General features: G+C 37.6%; 3 protein-coding genes across 5 annotated transcripts in view; 2 read left to right on the forward strand and 1 right to left on the reverse strand.

The window, feature by feature from the left end:
- Window positions 1-21,579, forward strand: part of LOC134824705 (citrate synthase, mitochondrial-like) — a 102,943-nt gene that overhangs the window by 23,531 nt on the left and 57,833 nt on the right. The gene's annotated exons all lie outside the window — the stretch shown is intronic.
- LOC134825229 (uncharacterized) lies at window positions 2,894-11,005 on the reverse strand. Of its 3 annotated transcripts, XM_063837378.1 has the most exons (8): window positions 10,709-11,005; window positions 10,549-10,663; window positions 8,324-8,447; window positions 5,133-5,253; window positions 4,815-4,899; window positions 4,571-4,653; window positions 4,075-4,240; window positions 2,894-3,352 (listed from the first exon to the last, which is right to left on the reverse strand). In XM_063837378.1, exons 1-8 carry the CDS (start codon window positions 10,748-10,750, stop codon window positions 3,216-3,218), a joined length of 873 nt encoding a protein of 290 aa, XP_063693448.1. In that variant the 5' UTR covers window positions 10,751-11,005; the 3' UTR covers window positions 2,894-3,215. The 3 variants fall into 3 exon arrangements, with proteins under 3 accessions (XP_063693448.1, XP_063693447.1, XP_063693449.1); XM_063837377.1 differs by having other exon boundaries at window positions 10,549-11,005; XM_063837379.1 differs by lacking the exons at window positions 10,549-10,663; window positions 10,709-11,005 and adding an exon at window positions 9,165-9,416.
- On the forward strand, window positions 20,093-21,480 carry LOC134824789 (cornifelin homolog B-like). Its single transcript, XM_063836765.1, has 4 exons — window positions 20,093-20,143; window positions 20,368-20,524; window positions 20,915-21,015; window positions 21,367-21,480. Exons 1-4 carry the CDS (start codon window positions 20,093-20,095, stop codon window positions 21,478-21,480), a joined length of 423 nt encoding a protein of 140 aa, XP_063692835.1.

Consider the following 21,579-nt stretch of genomic DNA (forward strand, 5'->3'; position numbering starts at 1 on the left):
GAAAAGGTAACGTTCGGCGAGAGTCAGGATTTATCATCCGCGAACATGTCGAGGTCAGGATACTTTAGGTTGATAAAAGTATACGGCAACGAATATAAATATATTTAACTTCATATCACTATATCATATAACTTTAAATCGTGACCTCAAGAAAAGTTCTTTATTTAGTTTTATCTTCAGTTCTAAATCCGTAGCTGCATATCGAACGTACCCTGCGTTGAAGTGATTTTATATGTTTTTTCTGACTACACGCACAGAACCTAAAATAAATGTAATACTCCAAGTACTACTACTTGAATTGAAGTTGACTACAAGCGCCCCCCTGTTGGCGCCCCCGGCCCTTTTGGAGCCCCTTCCTAAAATTAAACAAATTAGATGATTTTAGAGGATATACACCGGTAAAATTTCTAAAAAAGTGTGTTTCTAGAGCAAAACGCTCAGTTTTGCTAGTACCGTAATTAAGTTTTTCGAAATTGTCCCACATTCAAACGACGATTTGGCGCCCCCTAAGATTGCTCTGTTTATTTTGGCTTTAAGGGGTCGTTCACATATTAAGTAATCATTTTTTGGAACATTTTTACCCCCCCCCCCCCCCTCCGTAATCAGTTTTACACATAGCTATAATTGTGTCAAAATTACACTAGCGTAATCATTTGGAAACCCAATTAAACAAATATGACATGATTTAAGTTTTAACTGAGCTTTCTTTTCATCCGATTTGACACACGCTGCCGGCTGCAACCCCTTTTGATCGCGCAAGAGAGAGGTATGCAACGTGAAGCAACATCCGATTGGTCGACAACTTCCATTTACTGGGCTAATGGGGATTGAAAATATCTAACAATAACATAACGTAAGGGAACCCCTTTGAGATTATCATACCTCGATACCGACTACAGAACCCTCCCAAGGGGTTCTTAAAAATGGAAATTAAAATTGAAATAAGAAAATAACAATTTCTACAAATTGTAAATATCACAGTTATTGTTGGTTAATAATTGTTGAATATCTTTTTACTAATCAGTAGCTTTTCTAACCCTGCGTGCGTGATTTGGACTCCAACACTACTTCAATTAAAGTTTTTGTTGATTACATAAAATATCTGCTAACTCGAGTACAAGACTTTTGTTTGCGATCGGATCATGAACAGTTTCTGGTGTTGGTCTTTCTCCCTCAAACATTTCCCTCCATTATAAATGTGCTAGAAATTAAAACTTCGATAACACGTGACTCAAACCACGTGCTAAAGCCACTCTCCCACGTGTTTAGCAGTCACGTGACAATCACATTGCCCACGTGACAGCTTTACCCTACACGTTCGCTGCCAATAATATTTACTAGGGAAGAAGGCAATACCTCTAGTGCTTGCAAACAAACATAATTAGAAGTACCCCCCGCAGCACCCGAGCAACATCCCCCATTCCTTATTTGGACATATCATTGACCATATAAGGAAGTATTTACCATATAAGGAGTGGTACAATTCCTCAGTGAACAGAGTTAACTAGCTGATAGCCCAGTGGGGTTGATTAGACCCCCAGCTAGTATTCAAACAGGTTTGGTTTGACAATAACAGCTCACTTGGTGGGGGTTGATCATGGTTACTACTTACTAAACAGTGTTATAGTTACTAAACAGTGTGGATATAACTGGTTGTTGCTAGTTATAGAGGGAGATGTTAGAGAAATGTGCTGTGGTAGTAGAATCATGATCAGGGTTTCAAATCACCAATGATTGTTCACTTTGAAAAGATAAACTTCAAAATGAAGAGAGGGAACAGTCCTCTGATTCCAAGCATATCCTAAAGGTTTCAACACGGGAATTAAAAAACTTTCCAGGGATTCAAGTCAAGCTTGATTGTCGAAAGAGAAATTAATGATAGCCAGTCTCCGTGTTGTTACTTTCTCTTTCGCCCATTTTTTCAATCTTATAATCTCCACGCCAAAATGCCCCTTTTCTTCGTTCAGTAACCTTGAACAGTCCCTTTCAATTGCTTGAACATGACAAATCTTCATTGTTCATGCACATTACCATATCTCACTATATCAAATGACTATAAATTATTGATGATGCTGCCCGTTTGTATTTGTTAAAGTATACAATTTCAAACTTTTATTCTTGCATCAATCAAATATAGACCACATAAATCATATGCTAACCACTAACCAGGCATAATAATAATTTATTGGCGGTCCTCTACATGGCTCAGCCGGGACCTGGAGTCAGATTAAAAACTCGATCAGCGTATGCTAGTGTCTTGTACTATAATCTTATAATTGTACTATCAAGTACTATTGCGCCCTTCACTCGTATAGATGCATGATTAAAGGATGCATCTTCCCCTCACCGTCTTTATTTTATTTTTATCGCCATACGGTTTTCAGGTTGCACACACAAGACAGTCCCGGTGTAAAGCTGACCCACCGCTCGAAGTTAACTAATGAAGTTAATTAAAACGTCGTTATGGCGTTTAAGGTCCCGTGCAATAAATAACGTGCACGTTGACACGTCTTGGCAAGGTGCAAAGTTATCGTGCTTAATCAATATCAGCGTGATAACGAGATAATGAGCTAATCATGTAAAATAGGTCGACCCTCTCTCTCTCTTTATAACTTTTCTCTTTAGCCCATCTATCTGGCAGAATGAAAAGACGGCTGTAAAAAGGACGATTTATTCATAAAAATGAAATTATACTGTTGTTTTGTATAGTGTATTTAATCTAATAATGCAGTGTCAACAATCTTTCGCTGTAACCAATTAGGACTTTTATTGTTTTAATAATCTTACTCTTTACTAAATAATAATAATAATAGTAATACGAAATCAAGTAATTGAATCCCATATTATAGATTACGTACAATTTCATCGTGATACTTTAGAATATACGATTTTCCTTGAAAATATGCGGATAAGGGTTTATTTACAAACTATTCGTCTCGCTTCTCTATTAAACACTCTAACAGCTTCGAGATAAGTACATTTAATTATGTTTTGTAAAACATTTGAAAAAAGGTCACGACATTCAATAAACTGTAACTTAACAAATACTCTGCCACACAAAACTATCTCCCACACAAAAAAAACATTAAATCCTTTTGATTTGCTCAAAATAAGAAAGCTGCAATCACACTTTAAAACAAATTGTAAGAACACGTGTCAAATTTAACAGTATCAAGTGATAACGTTAACACGTTATCCGTCACGTGCCAATGTTATCAGTCCTCAGTCTTCAGACACGTATAACAACAGTAGTAAATTATTGGACAGGGATATCTGAAATTCTGGTCTCCTGACAGCAAATTCTCCCCGTCTCCCTCTGTCCACTCTTCAGTACTTCGATTGAACGAACTGTCTGGATGTGGAATCAAGGTTTTTAAATGATATTTCCTTGCGTTCTAAAACAATGTTTGAATAATTTATCGTGCTCTGGACAGCAGAAATTTCTATTTTACGCTGTTGAAACTTGAAACTGTGCAACATGAGATAGCATTGTGTTTGAAAGAAATTATATTAAGCATTTGCAACTTATTTCGTTAGTTTTCAGGTGCATAACCCGAGCGCCGTATGTATTTAAATTTATTACATACCTTCATCATCAAACAATGCCACAATTTCACTATCACACGAATTCGCAACAGCTGCATTTCCTATTGCAACTACTATCGCTTCTCTCTCAATTTCACTTTCACATTTACTTTCACTTTCACTTTCATTACTGGTCTTAGTCTCACTATCACAGTCACTTTTTCTCTCTTTCTCACGCTCCCATTTATCTTCAAGGATCACTGGTAGCTTTTTGTACTTTAACTTTTGCGTTCGTTTATCTTTTGGGTCTATACTGACACATGTTAATAAAATAGACTTCCTTATCTTTTATCTAACTTTCAAAGTTTTGAAAGTTGACAATTTTAAAATTATCTGTCAAACTTACCTTGACATTAACAACTCATGTCAGTTTGTCGGCTTATCAGTTTGTCGGTTTGTCAGTTTGTCAGTTTGTCACTTTTTCAGTTTGTCACTTTGTCAGTTTATCAGTTTATCATTTATTCAGTTTGTCACTTTATCAGTTATTACCTTTATGATGAGACAGCATGCTATGAGGCCGGCTATGTTTGGGGGACCCAGACACAGTATCGAGAAGATTACTCCCCATAGCACTGATCGCTCCTAACCTAGAGATACCGTGTAGATCGTTGTACCGTGCTGCTTCGTTTTGTTCTCGCTGTATCATGTCCTCCTCCTAGGAGAAGTGTTAGAGTGCAGATTCTTTGTAAAATCCGGATTGGAATATTATTTATGAGTCGCATAGTTGAAATGTTTTTTATTTCCTTTCCTCCTTGAATAATTCCTTTTCTCCTTGAATAATTCCTTTCCTGATAAGAACATTTTCCTTGTCGCATCAAACGGGATCAATAGAAATTTACCCAAGAAAACAGCGAGCTCTTTGTTTAAAAGAAAGGTTGCACATTGAACTGTAATGTGACTGTGACTGTGAACCAACAAATTGCATATTTATTATTTGATTTTTTCTTAAAGCTAGGCACAAAATAAAACCTTGTGTTTCACAAACCTTTATTCCCTGATATCTGGCTCTAAGTTCACTGATCATCGTCTCGTCCAGTGCACCCCGCTCTGCTTTACACCTCACTCTTCCTAAAAATAATATAACTTTTTTTTTTCAAACTTTTTGAAACAACAAGGAAAAACAATCAACATGAATTTTCATCGATGTAGATTAAATATAGCATAAACGTTTTGAAATAAAACGAATTGTTTCAAAGAAATAGAACAAGGTAGTTGGTAACAACACTTACCACCGTTATCAATCACTATTATTGGAACGTACATCGTGGCCAGTACTTGGTCGGGGGTGTATCCATTACGATATAAATCCCACAGCTTAAGATATTTCCTTGTGTTAAGGTTACCGTAATTATTCATTTTCTATAGTTTAAATATTTACTTGTGTTTTTGTTTTGGATGGAAATATTTCGTAGGCTCCACTTTCAAAAATGGGTATCCAATATCCATATCAGATTTTATCTCGGAAAATACGATGGTTGAAATTTCTTGTCTTATATAAGCATCATATAAAATTAGGACAATCTCTAAAACAACAAAATAGTTGACACCTGTAATAGAGTACGCTCTTTCTCGAAGGTCATGTCCTCGAAAATACCCCCAGCTTTAAAGTCAAACCCCACCCCTATACGAGCATCGTGTTTTATCATCCGCAAACCTCGTTCTCTACATCTGAAGCAGGACCAGGTTATCTTAGAATACACTTTCTGTTTCAGATTTGATCTATATTTATGATGATATATTCATTTATAATTATGTAATAAAGTTATTATATTCGTAAACATTGACTGGCTTATAAACCAGTCCCCCAAACAAACAAAACAAACAAACAGGTAACACAGGATGGTTACACACAGGACTTATAAACCAGTCCCCAAACAAACAAAACAAACAAACAGGTAACACAGGATGGTTAAACACAGGACTTATAAACCAGTCCCCAAACAAAGAAAACAAACAAACAGGTAACACAGGATGGTTAAACACAGGACTTATAAACCAGTCCCCAAACAAACAAAACAAACAAACAGGTAACACAGGATGGTTAAACACAAGGCTTTACAATGTGTACCAACGAATCAATACATCGTCAACATGTGAGTGAAATGTCTTGAATTTGAAACTTTGAAACATGTTTTGAATCATTTTTTAACCTAACCTGATTTTAAAGAAATAACTAACTCAGAGAAAATATTTACGACTAGATCTGACCTGGACTTGTGTGCACCCATTAAAACAACACGCGACACAAATACTCACGCATCGCTACCGCATGAACACTACCAGTGAACTACCACAAACCACACAATAAATCACAAAATTTCGGCCTGGTGATCCTATTGGAGTGCTTGGTAAAGTTATTGTCAGCAAACTCTTTGTGATATGGTGTGACGGCTGGATTATTAATAGTATTCTGTTTTCCTGGTAATGAGCTGATATTGGTACCTAACAATCGCACCTTCCTGGAGCAATACGACTTGCACGTGCACAATTACAACTTGCACGTGCTCGCTCAGTGATACAACTTGCATATGGTCTCGCTTATTCTGGCATTCAGATATTCAGAGCTGCTCTACTATCTGCTCTTATTCCAGAAAATTCGTTGAGTGGGTCAAAATGAGTTGACAAGTACGTTGTCCCTTATCCTAACCGTAACATCACCCAAAGTATTAGTAAGTGTAACCGCAATCTTTATGAGAAACTATAATAGGCATGATCGATCCGTTTGTTGTTCTAAAGCTATCTCATGATGACATAAAAGTGAGAAAGATTATTAAACTTAAGTGCAGGTGTGAAATTTGGTTTTTACCTTTTGTTCACCGCGCCAAACAACCTTAGTTGTATTTGAAAACAAAAGTTGAAACACGTCCAAATTCAGGATAAAAGTAAAAAACAATTTAATTGTTACGCGCGTCGCACTGTTACTTTATAGTTTATATACTGATACATCATTAATTGTAAATATTAAGTAGAAACTAAGTCTCTAATGTACAAATGAATGATTAATGGCCAATGGCAGTAGAATAATTACTAAATAATTGCAACCAATTATCTAATTTTCTTCTCCTTTCAACCGTTTTTTAACTGTGGGAAAATAATAAATCAATCTTTTTTTTAAAGTCATCCATTTTCATGACTGAAGCTTTGTTGAGGTCGAGTAATGATCAGTGCCAATATTATTATAATGTGGCTTTATAAAGCCACAACTCACCAGACACCAAGCTTGTGGGTTATAACCCACAAGCTTGGTGTCAGGTGAGTTGCACGTGTGCATGATCGTGGCTGTATCATCAGTTACAGCAAAAGTTTTCTTAACAAGTTTTAATAAAAACGGTTAGCAATTATTATTAACCTTGAGCGTTTAAATTATTCATTTTTATGGTTTGTTATTAGTTTGATCAATATAATCCTTCATTCCTCCTATTATTATACTAATTGTTAATTAGTTAATTAGTTAATTAGTTAATTACCGACCTATACTCTTCACCATTATCCACTGCCAATGCCATTTTAATGGAGGGACGGCGTGATGTTTCCCATTTTTCTAACAGATTATTGTAGATCTCCTTCTTTTTCTCTGTTCTGGACGTTTTCTTGCTCATGGTAAGCACTGAGCTTAGAGCTAGAAGAGCTATTTAACGTTCACAACATGAACAATCTTAATTTACTACGAAATAATCCGTCACTACAATATGCAATAGCAGAGGCAATATTTAAGTGCGGCGAAAAGTGTGATTATTTTGACTCCGTTCAGTCTTGGACTTGTAAGGGCCTACAATCCTCGCGTTGGAATCATTAGAATGTTCATGTACTCACCAAACAAAGTTGGTGTCCTTTTACCCAAAATTTATACCATCTGAATTCTTAAAATGGAACTATTGGTATACATTTTGCAAGTATTGCTACTCGGCAGTCATATTTCTTCAAAATCAAAAATAGCTTATAATTATATTTAGAAATTATCGCTATGATTTGACGGAAAGATTCTTTCCCTTCCTTCGGTTTATAATCAGGAGGGAGACTGGGAGAGGCGGGATATTCGACTGAATTCGGCTCCGGTTTAAATATCCGGTTACAGTCCGGTTTAAAACCTGCTTAAGCCAGGAAACAGGAAAAAGTGCGAAAAAGTGCGGGAAACGGCAAATAGTGCGATTATCCGCACCTGCCGCACTTATATCTTGCCTCTGCTACGTTAGATATACGAATTCTATGAACGAAAACGAACAGAAATATAAACTAAAACTACCAATTCAACTTCTTAAACTTAAACTGCAACATATCTACAAGTACAAATTATTTGAACGAGAACGAAATAATGACAACAAAAGTGAAAACGGAGTCCACAGAAGGTTTAATTGACGACTGTGACAATGTAGACTATACAATGGTATGGCTCTAACTCATTTGTAGGTTTACAACCTACCAGGACGCGCGCCGAGTTGGACTCGTCGACTCGTCGACGGTTCCAATATATGGAACAGATATTTTACGAGTATCACCCGTTAATAACTCATCGGTCTTGTGATGATGGTATTTGATATATAGAGCTATTAAAACCTGTCCCAGCCATTATGGCATTACCAGGATTACCAGGATTAGCAAATTTTATTTGCTAGCAATTACAATCCGGTGTTAACCAAAGCATCAAAAAATCGTTTAAATGTTGTCTAAAAATTCGGTAAATGAAACCGATTGAGATAGTAGTACTCCTTATTACTCCCTATATATCCCTGCACCTTACCGTTTTATTCCGGCACGTTTAGCTGCCAGGTCTATTCGGTGCTTTTGTTGCACTTTCTGAAGAGCAACTGAAGTTCTTCTAACCAAGTTGTTAGGTCCAGTCATCAGCAGTAACGGGTCCAGATCTGAAAAGGGGTATGGTTACTTAGGTTATTCATACTGTGGTTACTGAGATTACTGTGGTTACTGTGGTTACTGTGGTTACTGCGGTTACTGTGGTTCCTGAGGTTATTGAGGTTACTGTGGTTACTGTGGTTACTGTGGTTACTGTGGTTACTGTGGTTACTGTGGTTACTGTGGTTACTGTGGTTACTATGGTCATTATGGTTACTGCGGTAACTGTGGTTACTGAGGGTATCCATACTGTGGTTACAGTGGTTACTATGGTTATTATGGTAACTGTGGTAACTGTGGTAACTGTGGTAACTGTGGTAACTGTGGTAACTGTGGTAACTGTGGTAACTGTGGTAACTGTGGTAACTGTGGTAACTGTGGTAACTGTGGTAACTGTGGTAACTGTGATAACTGTGGTAACTGTGGTAACTGTGGTAACTGTGGTAACTGTGGTAACTGTGGTAACTGTGGTAACTGTGGTTACTGTGGTTATGGTAACTGTGGTTACTGAGGTTACTGACGTTACTGAAGTTAATGTGGTTACTGTGGTTACAGTGGATATTAAGTGGTTACCTTGGCCACTATTGAAACTCGTCATTGCGAAACGACATTGGAAATGTGCGCTCATTTCAATCAAATTCAAACTAAGTAAAACACATTTTTCAAACAAAATTCTGAAGAATCGTGCAATTAAATGGTAGCAATACGGGTAAAAGTATTATACATACCACCCATTTCCTAATACGTTTTGCAGGTAAACTGATTAGTAGTAGTAACCTCAGGTTTGTTCAGAAAACGCAATGAACAATTGTAATAACTATAAGTCAGCAGTTTTGCTTCCGGATGTGCAGTTTCGTGCTTTCTTTGGAACCACTTTCTGAGGTATCCAAAAGTTTCCTAGTACAGAGTATTTATAAACTTAAGCAAATTGTAAGTGAATGCTTAACAATCCAAATTTTCTTCACTAAAATCTGGAAGCGAATAAAGCAAACTAATCTACTAAAATACTTGCTCAAACTGCGTTGTGGTCAGTACGAATGCACCGTTAATCTATATTAACCAATTCTCCAGAAAGCTATTAAATCCCACTAATTGCTAGATTAATAAAACGATGGATCCTGAACATGGACAATTATAATAGTAAACCAGAGGAAAATCACACCAAAAGTTACTACGTAAATTGTGCGCGCGTTTGAACTCAGCTAGAACTAGAAGTGAAGAATATATCATGTGTACACATTCTGAACATTACTAAGACTTAAGACGGAAGGATACTGTCTCTTTATCTACTGACTACTACTCAACGTTTAGTTAACAGGTTAAGTACGGAAGGTATGATCGGTACAACTATGCAGATCCACCATCTTACAGCCTGGATCCAGACGTACCAACAAATGCTCCATGTATTTCAGCACGCACAGTATTCACAATTTACAATTCAGCCCGTACCAAAACCTGTTGTTTTGTACTTCGCAATGTAACAATATTTTTTGTAGATGTGCAATACTCAAAGTTCAGATTTTACTCCAATTTCTTGTTCTCAGTCAGATCTTTATCCGTCTCTTTGTTTTTAGAGCAAAAGCGGTAGTATTATTATTAGTAACTATAGTAACTATAGTAACTATAGTAACTATAGTAACTATGACTGTGTCTGGTGCTCGTATTTGCAAATTTTATTGGGCAATTTCTAGATGTCTGTTGGTTGAACTAACGCTCAATTAAAAGATTAAACATCAATACAAGCAAAGAAAGGAATACAGCACAGATTAAACAACACCATGGATTAACAACAAACCACTGTTTGAGGTTTATCCGTAATAAAACATTGCATTACTATCTTTACAATTTGATGGTGTAACTCATCGAGAATTATAACTTTTTGAATGATCTAGAACTCTTTTGAATCTTAAAATAGAAAGCTTTTCAGAATAAAGGTCCTAATAATATAGGTGGAGAATAATGAAACAAGAATAAGAGTGTTATACCGTTTCGCAATCGTCCGAACTTTTAACGCCGTAGTCATAACCCAGCCTCAGCAATCGATAAAACAACGTAACGACAACTCAAATATCAGGCATAGAACAAAAACAAGACATATTAGAATTTGCTCACCCTGGCATACTTCTTGTTTGGTGTCCCTCCTGTTTACTTTAAAAGCTGATCTTCTCCCATGAAACATTTTGGGTTCAGTACTAATTTCCCCTAGCTCCTTCTCCACGTGCATCACCTCTTCTACCACCTCTACCTGATCCAGTCCGATTCTCTGCATCACCTCTTCTACCACCTCTACCTGATCCAGTCCGATTCTCTGCATCTCGCTCTGTGTTGCTGGCTTCAGAGATCAGTGATTTCTTTTATGTTTCTTGGCTTCTGCATCATCTAGAGTTATTTGTCGTTATTTTATGATGATCCTTATAATTATATAGGCCTAAAGTTGTCATGACTCATTGGCTCCTTACTTTAAGGGGTTTTATTTTTAAGCGGTTGAATATGAAACGACCGGTCTTTCTGGTTTCCAGAAGTAATGTAGTGTTACGGTTGTGATTATTATGGGTTAAGTTTATGACGACTTTTACAAATAATCCAAGCCGTAAGGGTCTTAATTTAACACCAATCATGTCACGATGATGATTAAAAGTTCATTTTCCGCTGCTAATTTTTGATCAGCAGTTACAATAGGCAATAACTTAAACACAAACAATCTACATCCCGTGTGCTAGCAATTAAGTCCAAGAAAAGATATCGCTACCACTATCTAATAAAATAAAGAACACAAAAGGGAGCTCACTGGATCCGAGTACAATCTTCAATCTAAATAGGTAATGTAAATGTTGACGCTAACAGCTTAACAGAGATTTGTCCTGCCCGCAGATCTGTCAACCAGTTGCAGTATACTAATAACTAACCAGTTGAACCAGTTGAAGTATAATACTAATAGTAATAACTTCTGTGCAACTTCGCCAACTCTAGTACTAGCTTATTCGAATACGTTGAAAGTATTAGTTGAACTAATAGTTCAACCGTCGAGTTACGCTCAATCGTTACTCCTTAAAAGTATAATTGTATATTACCTAGGGACTAATATACTCAGATATTTAAAAACGTAAATAGAAGATAATATGGGGTAAGGAGAGGCTGGTGCCGTCCAGTAAAATATTTTACTGTTCGTTTGTAAAGTTTACATTGCGGACCCTTTAGATCAAATGGGATCCGTGTGTCGCCAAAAGATTACTGTAGTTTCCTGATGAGTTTAACAATACACTAAAGATCTGCCCAGTTGATAATTAGATAGTGTAGTCCTATGTGGTTCAATAACGGGAGAATACAAAAATAAAGATTTAAGACTCGAAATTCTATCCAACGCGTGACACGTGACAATGATTTTGGAGTCTGATTAGTTAATTATAGTGGATGCTGATTAGCGGATTCTAATTGCCAGTGTCAAAACATATGCCTCACCCCACCACCATGAATCCACATCTATAAGCCGAGTTTGTTTCGACTTTTTTCTAGAATATCCGATTTTAAAAAGATGTATGGTATAAAGTTTTACATTAGTCTCATCTCTCAAAATTACGAATATAGATGAAATGCAGCCAGACTGTATTATAATTATCTGTACACAGTGATTTCAGATCAGACTGCAGTAGTATTGTGAAAAACCCGATAATAAAAGATTTGTAAGATTTACTAAAACGTACAGAGAGTTAAAACCAAAAGAGCACATTAAGCTTGTATTTAACCAAAACATTCTGCAGAACCTTTTAACCTGAACATGTGCTGTTAGGAAAGTCCATGTAGTTGTTCTCGAGAACTAGGCCCCGTAAACTGTACCCTCTTCTACAGTTCTACATCACACAATACATCGTTACAATTACAAACGTCAAACTCACAGCTCTTATATGAGATGCTCTCTGATCTTAGCTCTTATCTCGAAAATACTACAGTTAAACCCCGATTTACCGCGGAGTTTGGGGAAAAGGAAACAGCCGCGGTAAATCGGGGTTTGCGGTAAATCGGGGGTTTTTATTATAACTATAATACATTGTGCATGTTAAGCCCTATTTGAGGGAAGGAAATGGCCGCGGTAAATCGGGGTTTGCAGTAAATGGGGGCGCGGTAAATGGGGGTTTTACTGTACTCAGGACGCAGCTATACTATATTACTAGCTAACTCTAACTAGCTAAGTGATATGTGACCATTTTCTGTAATGTTAGCGTTAGAGAACAAAACAGATTGAAATAAGGGGTCATTACCCAATTTAGATCTCTGAAGGTATAGTGTTTCAGGGAACAATAGAACACTTGTGAGGACTGCATGATAAGTGGTATATTGTTATCAAGGCTGCGTATCTAAAATTACCACGTACCTTACAGGCAGACTTACAAGCTGATCCAAACTCATGAGAATATATTCTAAATCAAACCTCCTGGGTTAGTGTGTACTTCAAACACAATTTCTTTCCTTTCCGACGAATATAACTGTGAAATGTACTGATCAGTGGTCACTAATACTACAAGAGATCAGAAACCGCACTCACACTATACAGTAAAACACTGTTGGTCTCTTACTTGGGGACCCCAGGAACCCTTACCTGGGGACCCCTGGCTTTAGTGTTAATAAACATGAAACACGCCAATTAAAAATATGGTGGAGTGATGGTGTGTGACAGTAACGAGTCCGCATGGCAGTGAAAGCAGCCAGTAAGTTTATCGCCTCGACGAAGATCGCTGGATACCTTCTTTGTGCAACTTTTTCCATCATTGCTAGTACGACACTCAATTTTGGGACATGGAATGTTTGTGGTCTCTCCACCACTCACAAGCAACATCTTGTTGCAGAGGACATCGACAGATATGATTTAGATATTTTGGCCTTACAAGAAACCAAAACTCGTGAATTCTTGGAAACAACACTTCCCGGTCATCATAGACTGTTTCTGTTTGACCAGAAGCAGGGTAGACATGGAGGTCTTGGTTTTGTTGTTAACAAGCGTTTTATGGACAGTGTTTTATCGCATCATCAGATCAGTGACAGAGTCGTTTACATGGACGTTAAACTAAAACCTAATCGGGTAAACAAACCACCTTGTTATATCAGAATTATAAATTGTTACAGTCCTACTAATCCTAAATCAGTCCAGAACCCTCAACTAGCTGATCAATTTTATGGTGAGCTTCTTGAGGCTATCAGTGTTCCTGCTCGATTTGAAGTATGGATGTTAGGTGACTTCAATGCCAAGTTAGGCAAGCGTTCACTTGTTGATGAAGAAAATGGTTTACAGCAGCACATAGGTAGGCATGGTGTTGGTAGAAGGAACGAGAATGGAGAGAGATTGTTACATTTTCTGGCAGCAAATGGCTTATTTGCTACCAATACTTCATTCTCCCACAGCAGCAGGCATATAACTACACGCACTGGATGGATAAGAGACCAATCCACCCGAAAGAGTAAACCATACTTCTCACAGATAGACTATATACTTTGCAAGTCCAGGAGCAAAGCACTACTGACTGATGCAAGGTCATATGCGGGAACTAAGCACCGCAGTGACCACAAGCTTGTAGTTGCAAAAGCAGATTTTTCCCTGCGTTATAGTTTCTACAGGAAGAAGAGGACTACTCAGAAGGCATTCAACACAACCACTCTTGTAGGTAGCATTGCAGCGCAACAACAGTTTAAATCTGCACTTACTGTTAATATCAACCAACTTGTATCTGAACCTGACTATTCTTCTAATGATACTTGTCAACAGTTCGGAAAACTATTTAAAAGTGTTGAGACTGCTGCCATCTCCACTGTGGGTCTACGCGAGCCACAGCGAAAGAGACACCACTCTTCTGATAGTGAAGTTGTTGAAATGTCAGAGGAAAGAAAACGATTGCTACAACTTCTGAATAATAATGAATACAGAGACAGAAAGGACTTGAGATCAAAAATTAACAAACTCTCAAATGACATTAAGAAGCGACTGAATACTCTCAGAATAGAAGTTGCAAACAGTCTTGCAGACTCTATCAATAATACAGACGACGGTCGTAAAATGTTTGAAGCCGTCCGGCAACTATCAGGTAACAAGAAATCAGACTCCATCTCTGTTTTTAATGACAAGAATCAACTGGTAGATAATGAGAGTGACAAAGCTGACATTATACGCAACTATTTTGAGCAACACTACACAGGACCAGACAGTGAACCTCCACTTGAGCCGTTTGTTGGCAGTCCTCAGCCACTAAACAATCCCATAACATCCTTTGAAGTGGAACAAGCTGCCAAAAAGCTAAGAAATGGTAAGGCTGTTGGTCCTGATGGTATACCAAACGAATTCCTTAAACACTCCCCACCTATTTTCTATTCTACTTTTGCACAGCTGACCAATCAATCTTTTGAACGTCATGAACATGTACCTTCATTCACTGAAGGATTCCTTACCCCACTGCAAAAACCTGGTAAGCCACGTGGACCTTTAAAAAGTTTGCGCCCTCTTTGTCTTTTAAACGGCACCAGGAAGATATTGTCCATGATAGTCCTTAGACGCATTCAAAGACAAGTTTCTCAGTACACTGGACCTTGGCAAAATGCCTACAAGCCTGGCCATAGCTGTGCAAATATTGTTTGGACACAACGGATCCTAGTTTCAGTTGTAAAGGAGAAACGCTGGTCTCTACACAAAATGGGTATTGATATGTCATCTGCATTCGACACCATTAAGAGATCAGTTCTGCTAGAACTTCTTGCTGATGCTGGTTGTAGTGAAGACGACATCCGACTGGTAAGGTATCTACTCTCATGTACCAAACTGAAGATTAAAGTGAGGTCTACCGTATCAGGGGAGTTCATTGTCACGATAGGTGCGTTCCAAGGTGATAGTTTGTCTGGAAACCTTTTCACCCTGTATTTGGCTGGCGCACTTTACCACCTTCGTGCCTTTATGTCTTATCTAAGACCCAACCCTCCGTTTGCTGAAAACCTGCTACCTCTTGAGTGGGAGTACGCAGACGACACAGACTTCACAGACGAGGATAAAAAGAATTTGGAGTCCATGTTACCAATATGCAAGGAGATATTGGAGGAGTGGAATCTTTTTGTCAACGAATCAAAAACAGAGTTCACACATATCTATCTGGCCGAGAAGAACGAAGTTGATGACAAAGGAGAGCCACTTCGAGGAAGAGAGCCCTGGAGATCATCTATATCACTTGGTTCCAAATTGTGCAGCAACGAGGACATAAAAAGACGATGTATTCTGGCAAATCTTGCTTTCCAAACCTACAAGAAAGTTTGGGAACAAGGTAAACGCATACCTCTTAAGACCAGACTTAAGATCTACGAAGCCCAGGTGGTCTCCGTCTTAATGTATAATTGTAGCTGCTGGGCAGCTTCAAAGCAGCTACTGAGTAAACTGGATATTTGCCACAGAAAGCATCTGAGGCAAATCATCAGAATGACTTACCCTAATATAATCAAAAACGACACCCTTTACAAGAGATGTGAAGTGGTTCCACTCAGTGAGCGTGTTGCATGTGCACGATGGAGGATGCTCGGACATGTCCTTCGCAGTGATAACAACTCACCTGCACAGCTTGCATTACACTTTGCAGTAGAGAGTCAGAGTACTAAAAAGGGTAGAGTAGGTAGACACCAGTCGAACTTGCTTAAGACTATTAAATTTGATTTAGGTAGCAGGAACATTCCATTTGTAAATACAGACGATTTGTACAATTTAAGACTTTTAGCCTCTGATAGAGCGGGATGGAAGAAGTTGTTATAGCTTGTGTATCAGTTTTTCTTTTTTTCTGGCTACTTATCAGATCTTTAAGATGTTCATTTATGTTCTATTTTTGATTTGAATAAAGTTATATAATAAATAGTGACAGGCTTAGCGCCGCCCCGTAATTTCGATCCATGGGCAGGATCAAATCTGCCCATGATCATGTATGGCCTAACAACTAAACTTTGTACATCCTAACCTAGTGGTGACCTGTAAACGGTTACCTATTTTACATCACAATACGTGATTTTCGTTACAAAAACGAGGCAGGTACACCTACCCTCTAACCTGAAATATCATCCTCATGTTGGAGTCCCTTATAACCCCAGTATAGTCCTAATAGCTCATGTCTAGCAATTTCAGTGGGAACCGTAGACCCTGCTATTCTAACTGCTCAAAGTCAATGCTGTGTGCAAGATTACGCACATTTATTCGTGACTTTCAAACAAATGATCGACAAAAATATGCTGGTTGTTGATTCGGCAAACAGATTACCTACGTTTAGAAAGTTCAGGCTCTATAGCAGCACATGGAATGATTCGAAAGCAATTGGTACGAAAGTAATTGATACGAACGCGATTCAACAACACCGTGACTGTAAAATAAACGATTTTTGTTCTTTGATAACACTATTTATTTACAATGAGGTTTCCAAAATGATTACTGTTGAATGATTACAACAAAAATTGATAGTAATATAGGTGAACGACCCCTTATAATGTGAATCAGTTAAATCACATGAATCAGTTAAATTACTAAATCAGCTTTCTCAAGTTCACTTTGCAGTCTATTCCGCTGGTCTAACCAGACGAGCACGAGATCTCCTGGCGAACACCTCTAAAACAGCGCAGATACAAACAGAGAGGCCAGAGCATCCAACAACCAGAAAGCATCCTTGAGTGTATGTCATAAACTTTATCACCATCAGAGCCACCAGGTGACCAGCATACATTGATAGCATCCACGATATTATCCATAGAGATGAGGCCTGGGACTTGTTCTTTCTAGTGAATCTTCTTTTCGCAAGGATCACTTGTGTCTCCTCCAGCGCCGGAAGTGCAGCAATTGCAATGAATAAGCTTCCAAGCCCGATGAAAAATGTCCCAGCGTAAGCTAACTTAGGGACGATGTCGAACAAACCCCACAAATTTTGTCCAGGAAAGATGAGAAAGAGTCCTATGATAGAAAGGAGAACTCCGACTATCATTGTTTTAAAGTTAGACAGCCAGCCCATTTGTAGAATGTACCCTGCTACAGCTGATCCGATTATAAATGATACGAACATGACGGTCACGTAGGTGCTGCCCTGGCCTGTCTCCATTGCAAACTTGTCTTGTAGGTAAGGGGTTGTGATAGCTGAGGCATATCCTTCGATCATAGCAGTCAGACCTTGACCAACTAGAGGAAATATCACCAACCAAGAGAGACCATTTTCACATGATTCATCGGAGTTTGAGTTCTGGGATGTCATAGCCTGCTTATGACTATGAGATTGTCCATTTTCATGATTGACTTCTTCAGCTTGAGCTTTCCGATACACAAGGTCCGAGGTTCTTGGCATGATAAAGAAATTATACAGCCAGATAGCTACACAAATCAGACTAACAACAAAGTACGGCTCGTTGAAGCTGTGAGCCTGATTCTTCATGACCTGTTGATTTGGTCGTTGAGTTCGTTGGTACACTATGATCCATAGGTTGCTGCCTTTCCTCTAGGAGTTCAGCTTCGTCATCTGTGTGATCGATTTCGCTCATATATTACTGGAAAAAGAGATAAAAAATGAAATACAGGGTACGAATAGTGATAATAAGTAGAATAATGTTAATGAGAAGCAAGTGTAAGTAAAATAACATTACTGTGTAGAAAAGAATTAAAGTAAACAAGTGGCTATACTAGTGGGTAAAAGTACGTAGACACAAAACGAGTGAAATGTGAAGTGAGTCGTCACTCGTTGGTACTAGATATGAAACTGGACCCCGGCTTCACGTGATTGTTAACCTCGTATTGCGTAGGTTAGTTGAAAGTTGCTCAGAAGATTAATAATGAGTTAAAAGTGTGAGGACTTCGTTGAGATAAGATAATTCAATAAGTAGAAGCCCCCTTTGAGTAAGATGGGGGTGTTATGCCTCCAGTAGTGTCATGAATGGGGCTGGGTTTATCTGTGCGTTGATTGGATAACTCAATAAATTCAGCCGATAACCGTTGCACTTGAAGTGTTCTTACGTTGATTTTTAAGATTATTAACCATGCTATTGCACCCAAGGCCAAAGTTAACATGGTTAGACACGTTGACCAAATAAATTCCAGCTGTGGGAATTTGTTGGAGTGATACTGATACTGGTACGTTGATAACAGGGGTGATAAGACTGTTAAGCGAAGTGTTGTATTCCTTACATATATTCCCAAATAATTGGGAAATTTCGGTTGAGTCAATAAAATCAAAAGGCGTTAAATTTGCCGTAAGATTAACCGTACGAATCGGCTTACGTTGAATATTAGGGGAAGTTAGTTTAGCATCCCCGACTTGGAGTCCTAAAATATTATTCCAAGGCACGTAGGTAGTCCTTTGGCTAGGAAAGTTAATTAAAGTGGTCCAACCTGAGCTGTTAACTGCAAAGGTATCGTGATTTAGATTATTGCGGATTAGAACACCTACCGTTGATACTTTGTAGGAGTAATGGTAACGCTGCCCGAACCAACATCTCTAATCAGAATCTCCATTGATGGTACGGTGAAAAGGGTGCATGCGAAGCTGTAAACAATTGAAGGGTGACCATCAATGAAGTGACTTCATTATGAACATAACTTCATTATGAACCGTGAACGTGACCAATATTAATTATTCTACTTTTAGGAAACTAGTAGAGACTAGAGGTAGTGATAAATTAGCATTCATTTTGTGGGAGTTATAATTGCTACACTTTTATTATTATATATTGACCTCACTGGTTTTACTTATTCAAATTTTACTCGCCATTTGACAGATTAGATGAAATGTTTGGCCAGAAACCAATTAATCTGCAGTTAATTGAGGTACTGGAAGTCAAAATCCCGAAGAAAATTACAAAATCATACTCATGTCCCTTTTTCTATCCCATTTTCAGTTTTTGAAGATGAAATTTTCAGGACCGAAATATTAAAGTTTTGACTGAATTTCTGACCCGCAACCAATCAGTCAGCTAACTATAGATTACACATGACTCGATTGCGTTGCTGGAAGTTAAATTGAGGTCGGAGGAAGCTCGCAACAGAAAGCTTAAAAAACGAAAATTTGTTTTTTCTAATTTCGGTCCCATTTAAATTTTCAAATATAAAAATTTCTGAACACAAAATTGACAGATTGGATGAACTTTTTGCCCAGAAATTAATTATAGTCAGTTAATTAAGGATGGTATGAAACCAAATTGAGGTACTGTAAGTCAAAATCCCAATTAAGATTATATTTAATTTTATACATTGTTCTATGTAATTGTATGTAAGTGTAAGCAAGATGTAAATGTAATATTGCGGCAAATTGTAAATGTATACATCTAAAGTTTGCTTTCCAATATTACAGCTTGATAACGTATCTTCTGGCTCAAGTAAAGTTAACATCACTACTTTGCTACTAAAAATAGTTTAATCTATTGCTTACTTAGAATGATTGTTTGTAGTTTAAGTAAAAGAATTAAGGTTCATTTCTAGTTCTTGCTTTGCTTCAAAAGAATAGTAGTTTATTTTTTGCTTTGCTTCAAAAGAATAGTAGTCTATTTTTTGCTTTGCTTCAAAAGAATAGTAGTTTATTTTTTACTTTGCTTTGAAAGAATAGTAGTTTATTTCTTACTTTGCGAGTGATAAGATTGGATTTCTACAGACATTTTAAACTAATCAAAACAACAGCGGGGTATGCCTACACGAAACATACAGTACCGCAGTGATATTATATCAAATAGAACGGTAAGATACATTCTCATTCTCACAATATCGTAGTGTAAACTCGATTCATGTTAATCCAAAAACGCACAATTTAATGTTAGCGATTTTTTGAAACAGTTCATACAGCAGCCCAGCACTGATAACAGCCAAGTTTTCAAAAGAGTATTCATAGTATCTTTTGTAGATTTGGGGGATTTTTAGAGGAAATTCTCATATCATGCATCATCCATTATTTTCACCCGCAGAAATATGAGACGAGAATAGACATAGAATCAAATGTGATAGCAGACAAAACTTGGTCGCACCAGCTCTTCCTGTGTTGTGATGATTGCGGACTTTGTTGTATCACTTCCATCTTACCGTGTGTCACTTTCGGGGCTAACGCCAGACAGATCGAGGCAGGTTAGGTAAAATCTAATATGATAAGTTACCGCTGAATGGTTATGAATTATAACAGCTGAACAGTTAGTAACACTTGAATAGTGTTACCTACACCTTAATTACAACATGTTAAGATAAGGAGCAGAGCTGTGACCAACCTAAATGACTATCAGAAGCAAAACTGTGATAAGTTAAGGGGTCGTTCACATATAATGTAATCACTTTTTGGACAATTTTTACCCCCCTCCCCCCTCCGTAATCAGTTTTACACATTGAAATAGCTATTGTGTCAAAATTACACATATAGCGTAATCATTTGAAACCCCCTAGCCATCCCCTCGGCTGATTACGTAATTATAGTATTATGTAAATTACGACCCCTAAAGCTAAATTAAAGCTAATTGATTTCAGGATCATGTTTTGGGCACGCTCTGTGCTGTCTTATCCCATTTGTGAACTGTATTGCTCTTCAGAAGATTAGAACTCGGATCCGTATGAGATACGGCATCAGTGTAAGTATTATTATAGGCCAACATTTAAACTCAGATTCATATTATTATTAGAGATTATGGATTTACGTAACCAACTTACTTTGTGATTCTGTTTCGCATTTTGTTCAGATATTACTACCATAGATGGCATTTGCATTTATGATGTTTTCTATATTGTCAGAGCAGAGCAAGTTTGTGGTTAATTATATTTATATTAACACCATTTGTTTCTCCTCAACCCGAATTTGAGTCCACAAAATGTGCTAAATACAGTTTTTAGCAATTGCTCCTTCATAATATTTTGTATCATTTCTTAAAAAGTCACACTTTCTGTTGTCCACCCCTGCATATCGTGACATGTTCATATTTCAGGGCTCAGCATTTAACGATTTCGTGATGGTCTGTTTTTGTGCGCCATGTACAATACTTCAAGAAGCTAAAGAACTGAAGATAGAACCGGGAGATAACATAGCAAGAACATGGTGAAGAAGAAACTCCTAGACTTTAACTAGAAACTTCTAGAAGAATAAACTTTTCGGATGGGGTTGTGTATTTCACGGTTTCTAGGAGACAAGGACCGAGGAA

Source organism: Bolinopsis microptera, chromosome 13 (assembly GCF_026151205.1).
Source record: "Bolinopsis microptera isolate Bmic1 chromosome 13, MBARI_Bmic_1.0, whole genome shotgun sequence".
In the NCBI taxonomy this organism is placed as follows: domain Eukaryota; kingdom Metazoa; phylum Ctenophora; class Tentaculata; order Lobata; family Bolinopsidae; genus Bolinopsis; species Bolinopsis microptera.

Bases quoted from the DNA above. Each gene is read 5' to 3' on its own strand.
- LOC134824789 (XM_063836765.1), top strand. From the start codon at position 20,093: ATGCCTACACGAAACATACAGTACCGCAGTGATATTATATCAAATAGA. The intron at 20,144-20,367 runs GTAAGATACATT...TTTCACCCGCAG, and splicing joins ATATTATATCAAATAGAACG to AAATATGAGACGAGAATAGA. The intron at 20,525-20,914 runs GTTAGGTAAAAT...AATTGATTTCAG, and splicing joins CGCCAGACAGATCGAGGCAG to GATCATGTTTTGGGCACGCT.
- LOC134825229 (XM_063837377.1), bottom strand. From the start codon at position 10,750: ATGCAGAGAATCGGACTGGATCAGGTAGAGGTGGTAGAAGAGGTGATG. The intron at 8,448-10,548 runs GTGAGCAAATTC...ACCCCTTTTCAG, and splicing joins CAAACAAGAAGTATGCCAGG to ATCTGGACCCGTTACTGCTG. The intron at 4,241-4,570 runs GTTTGTGAAACA...CACTTCTCCTAG, and splicing joins CCAGATATCAGGGAATAAAG to GAGGAGGACATGATACAGCG.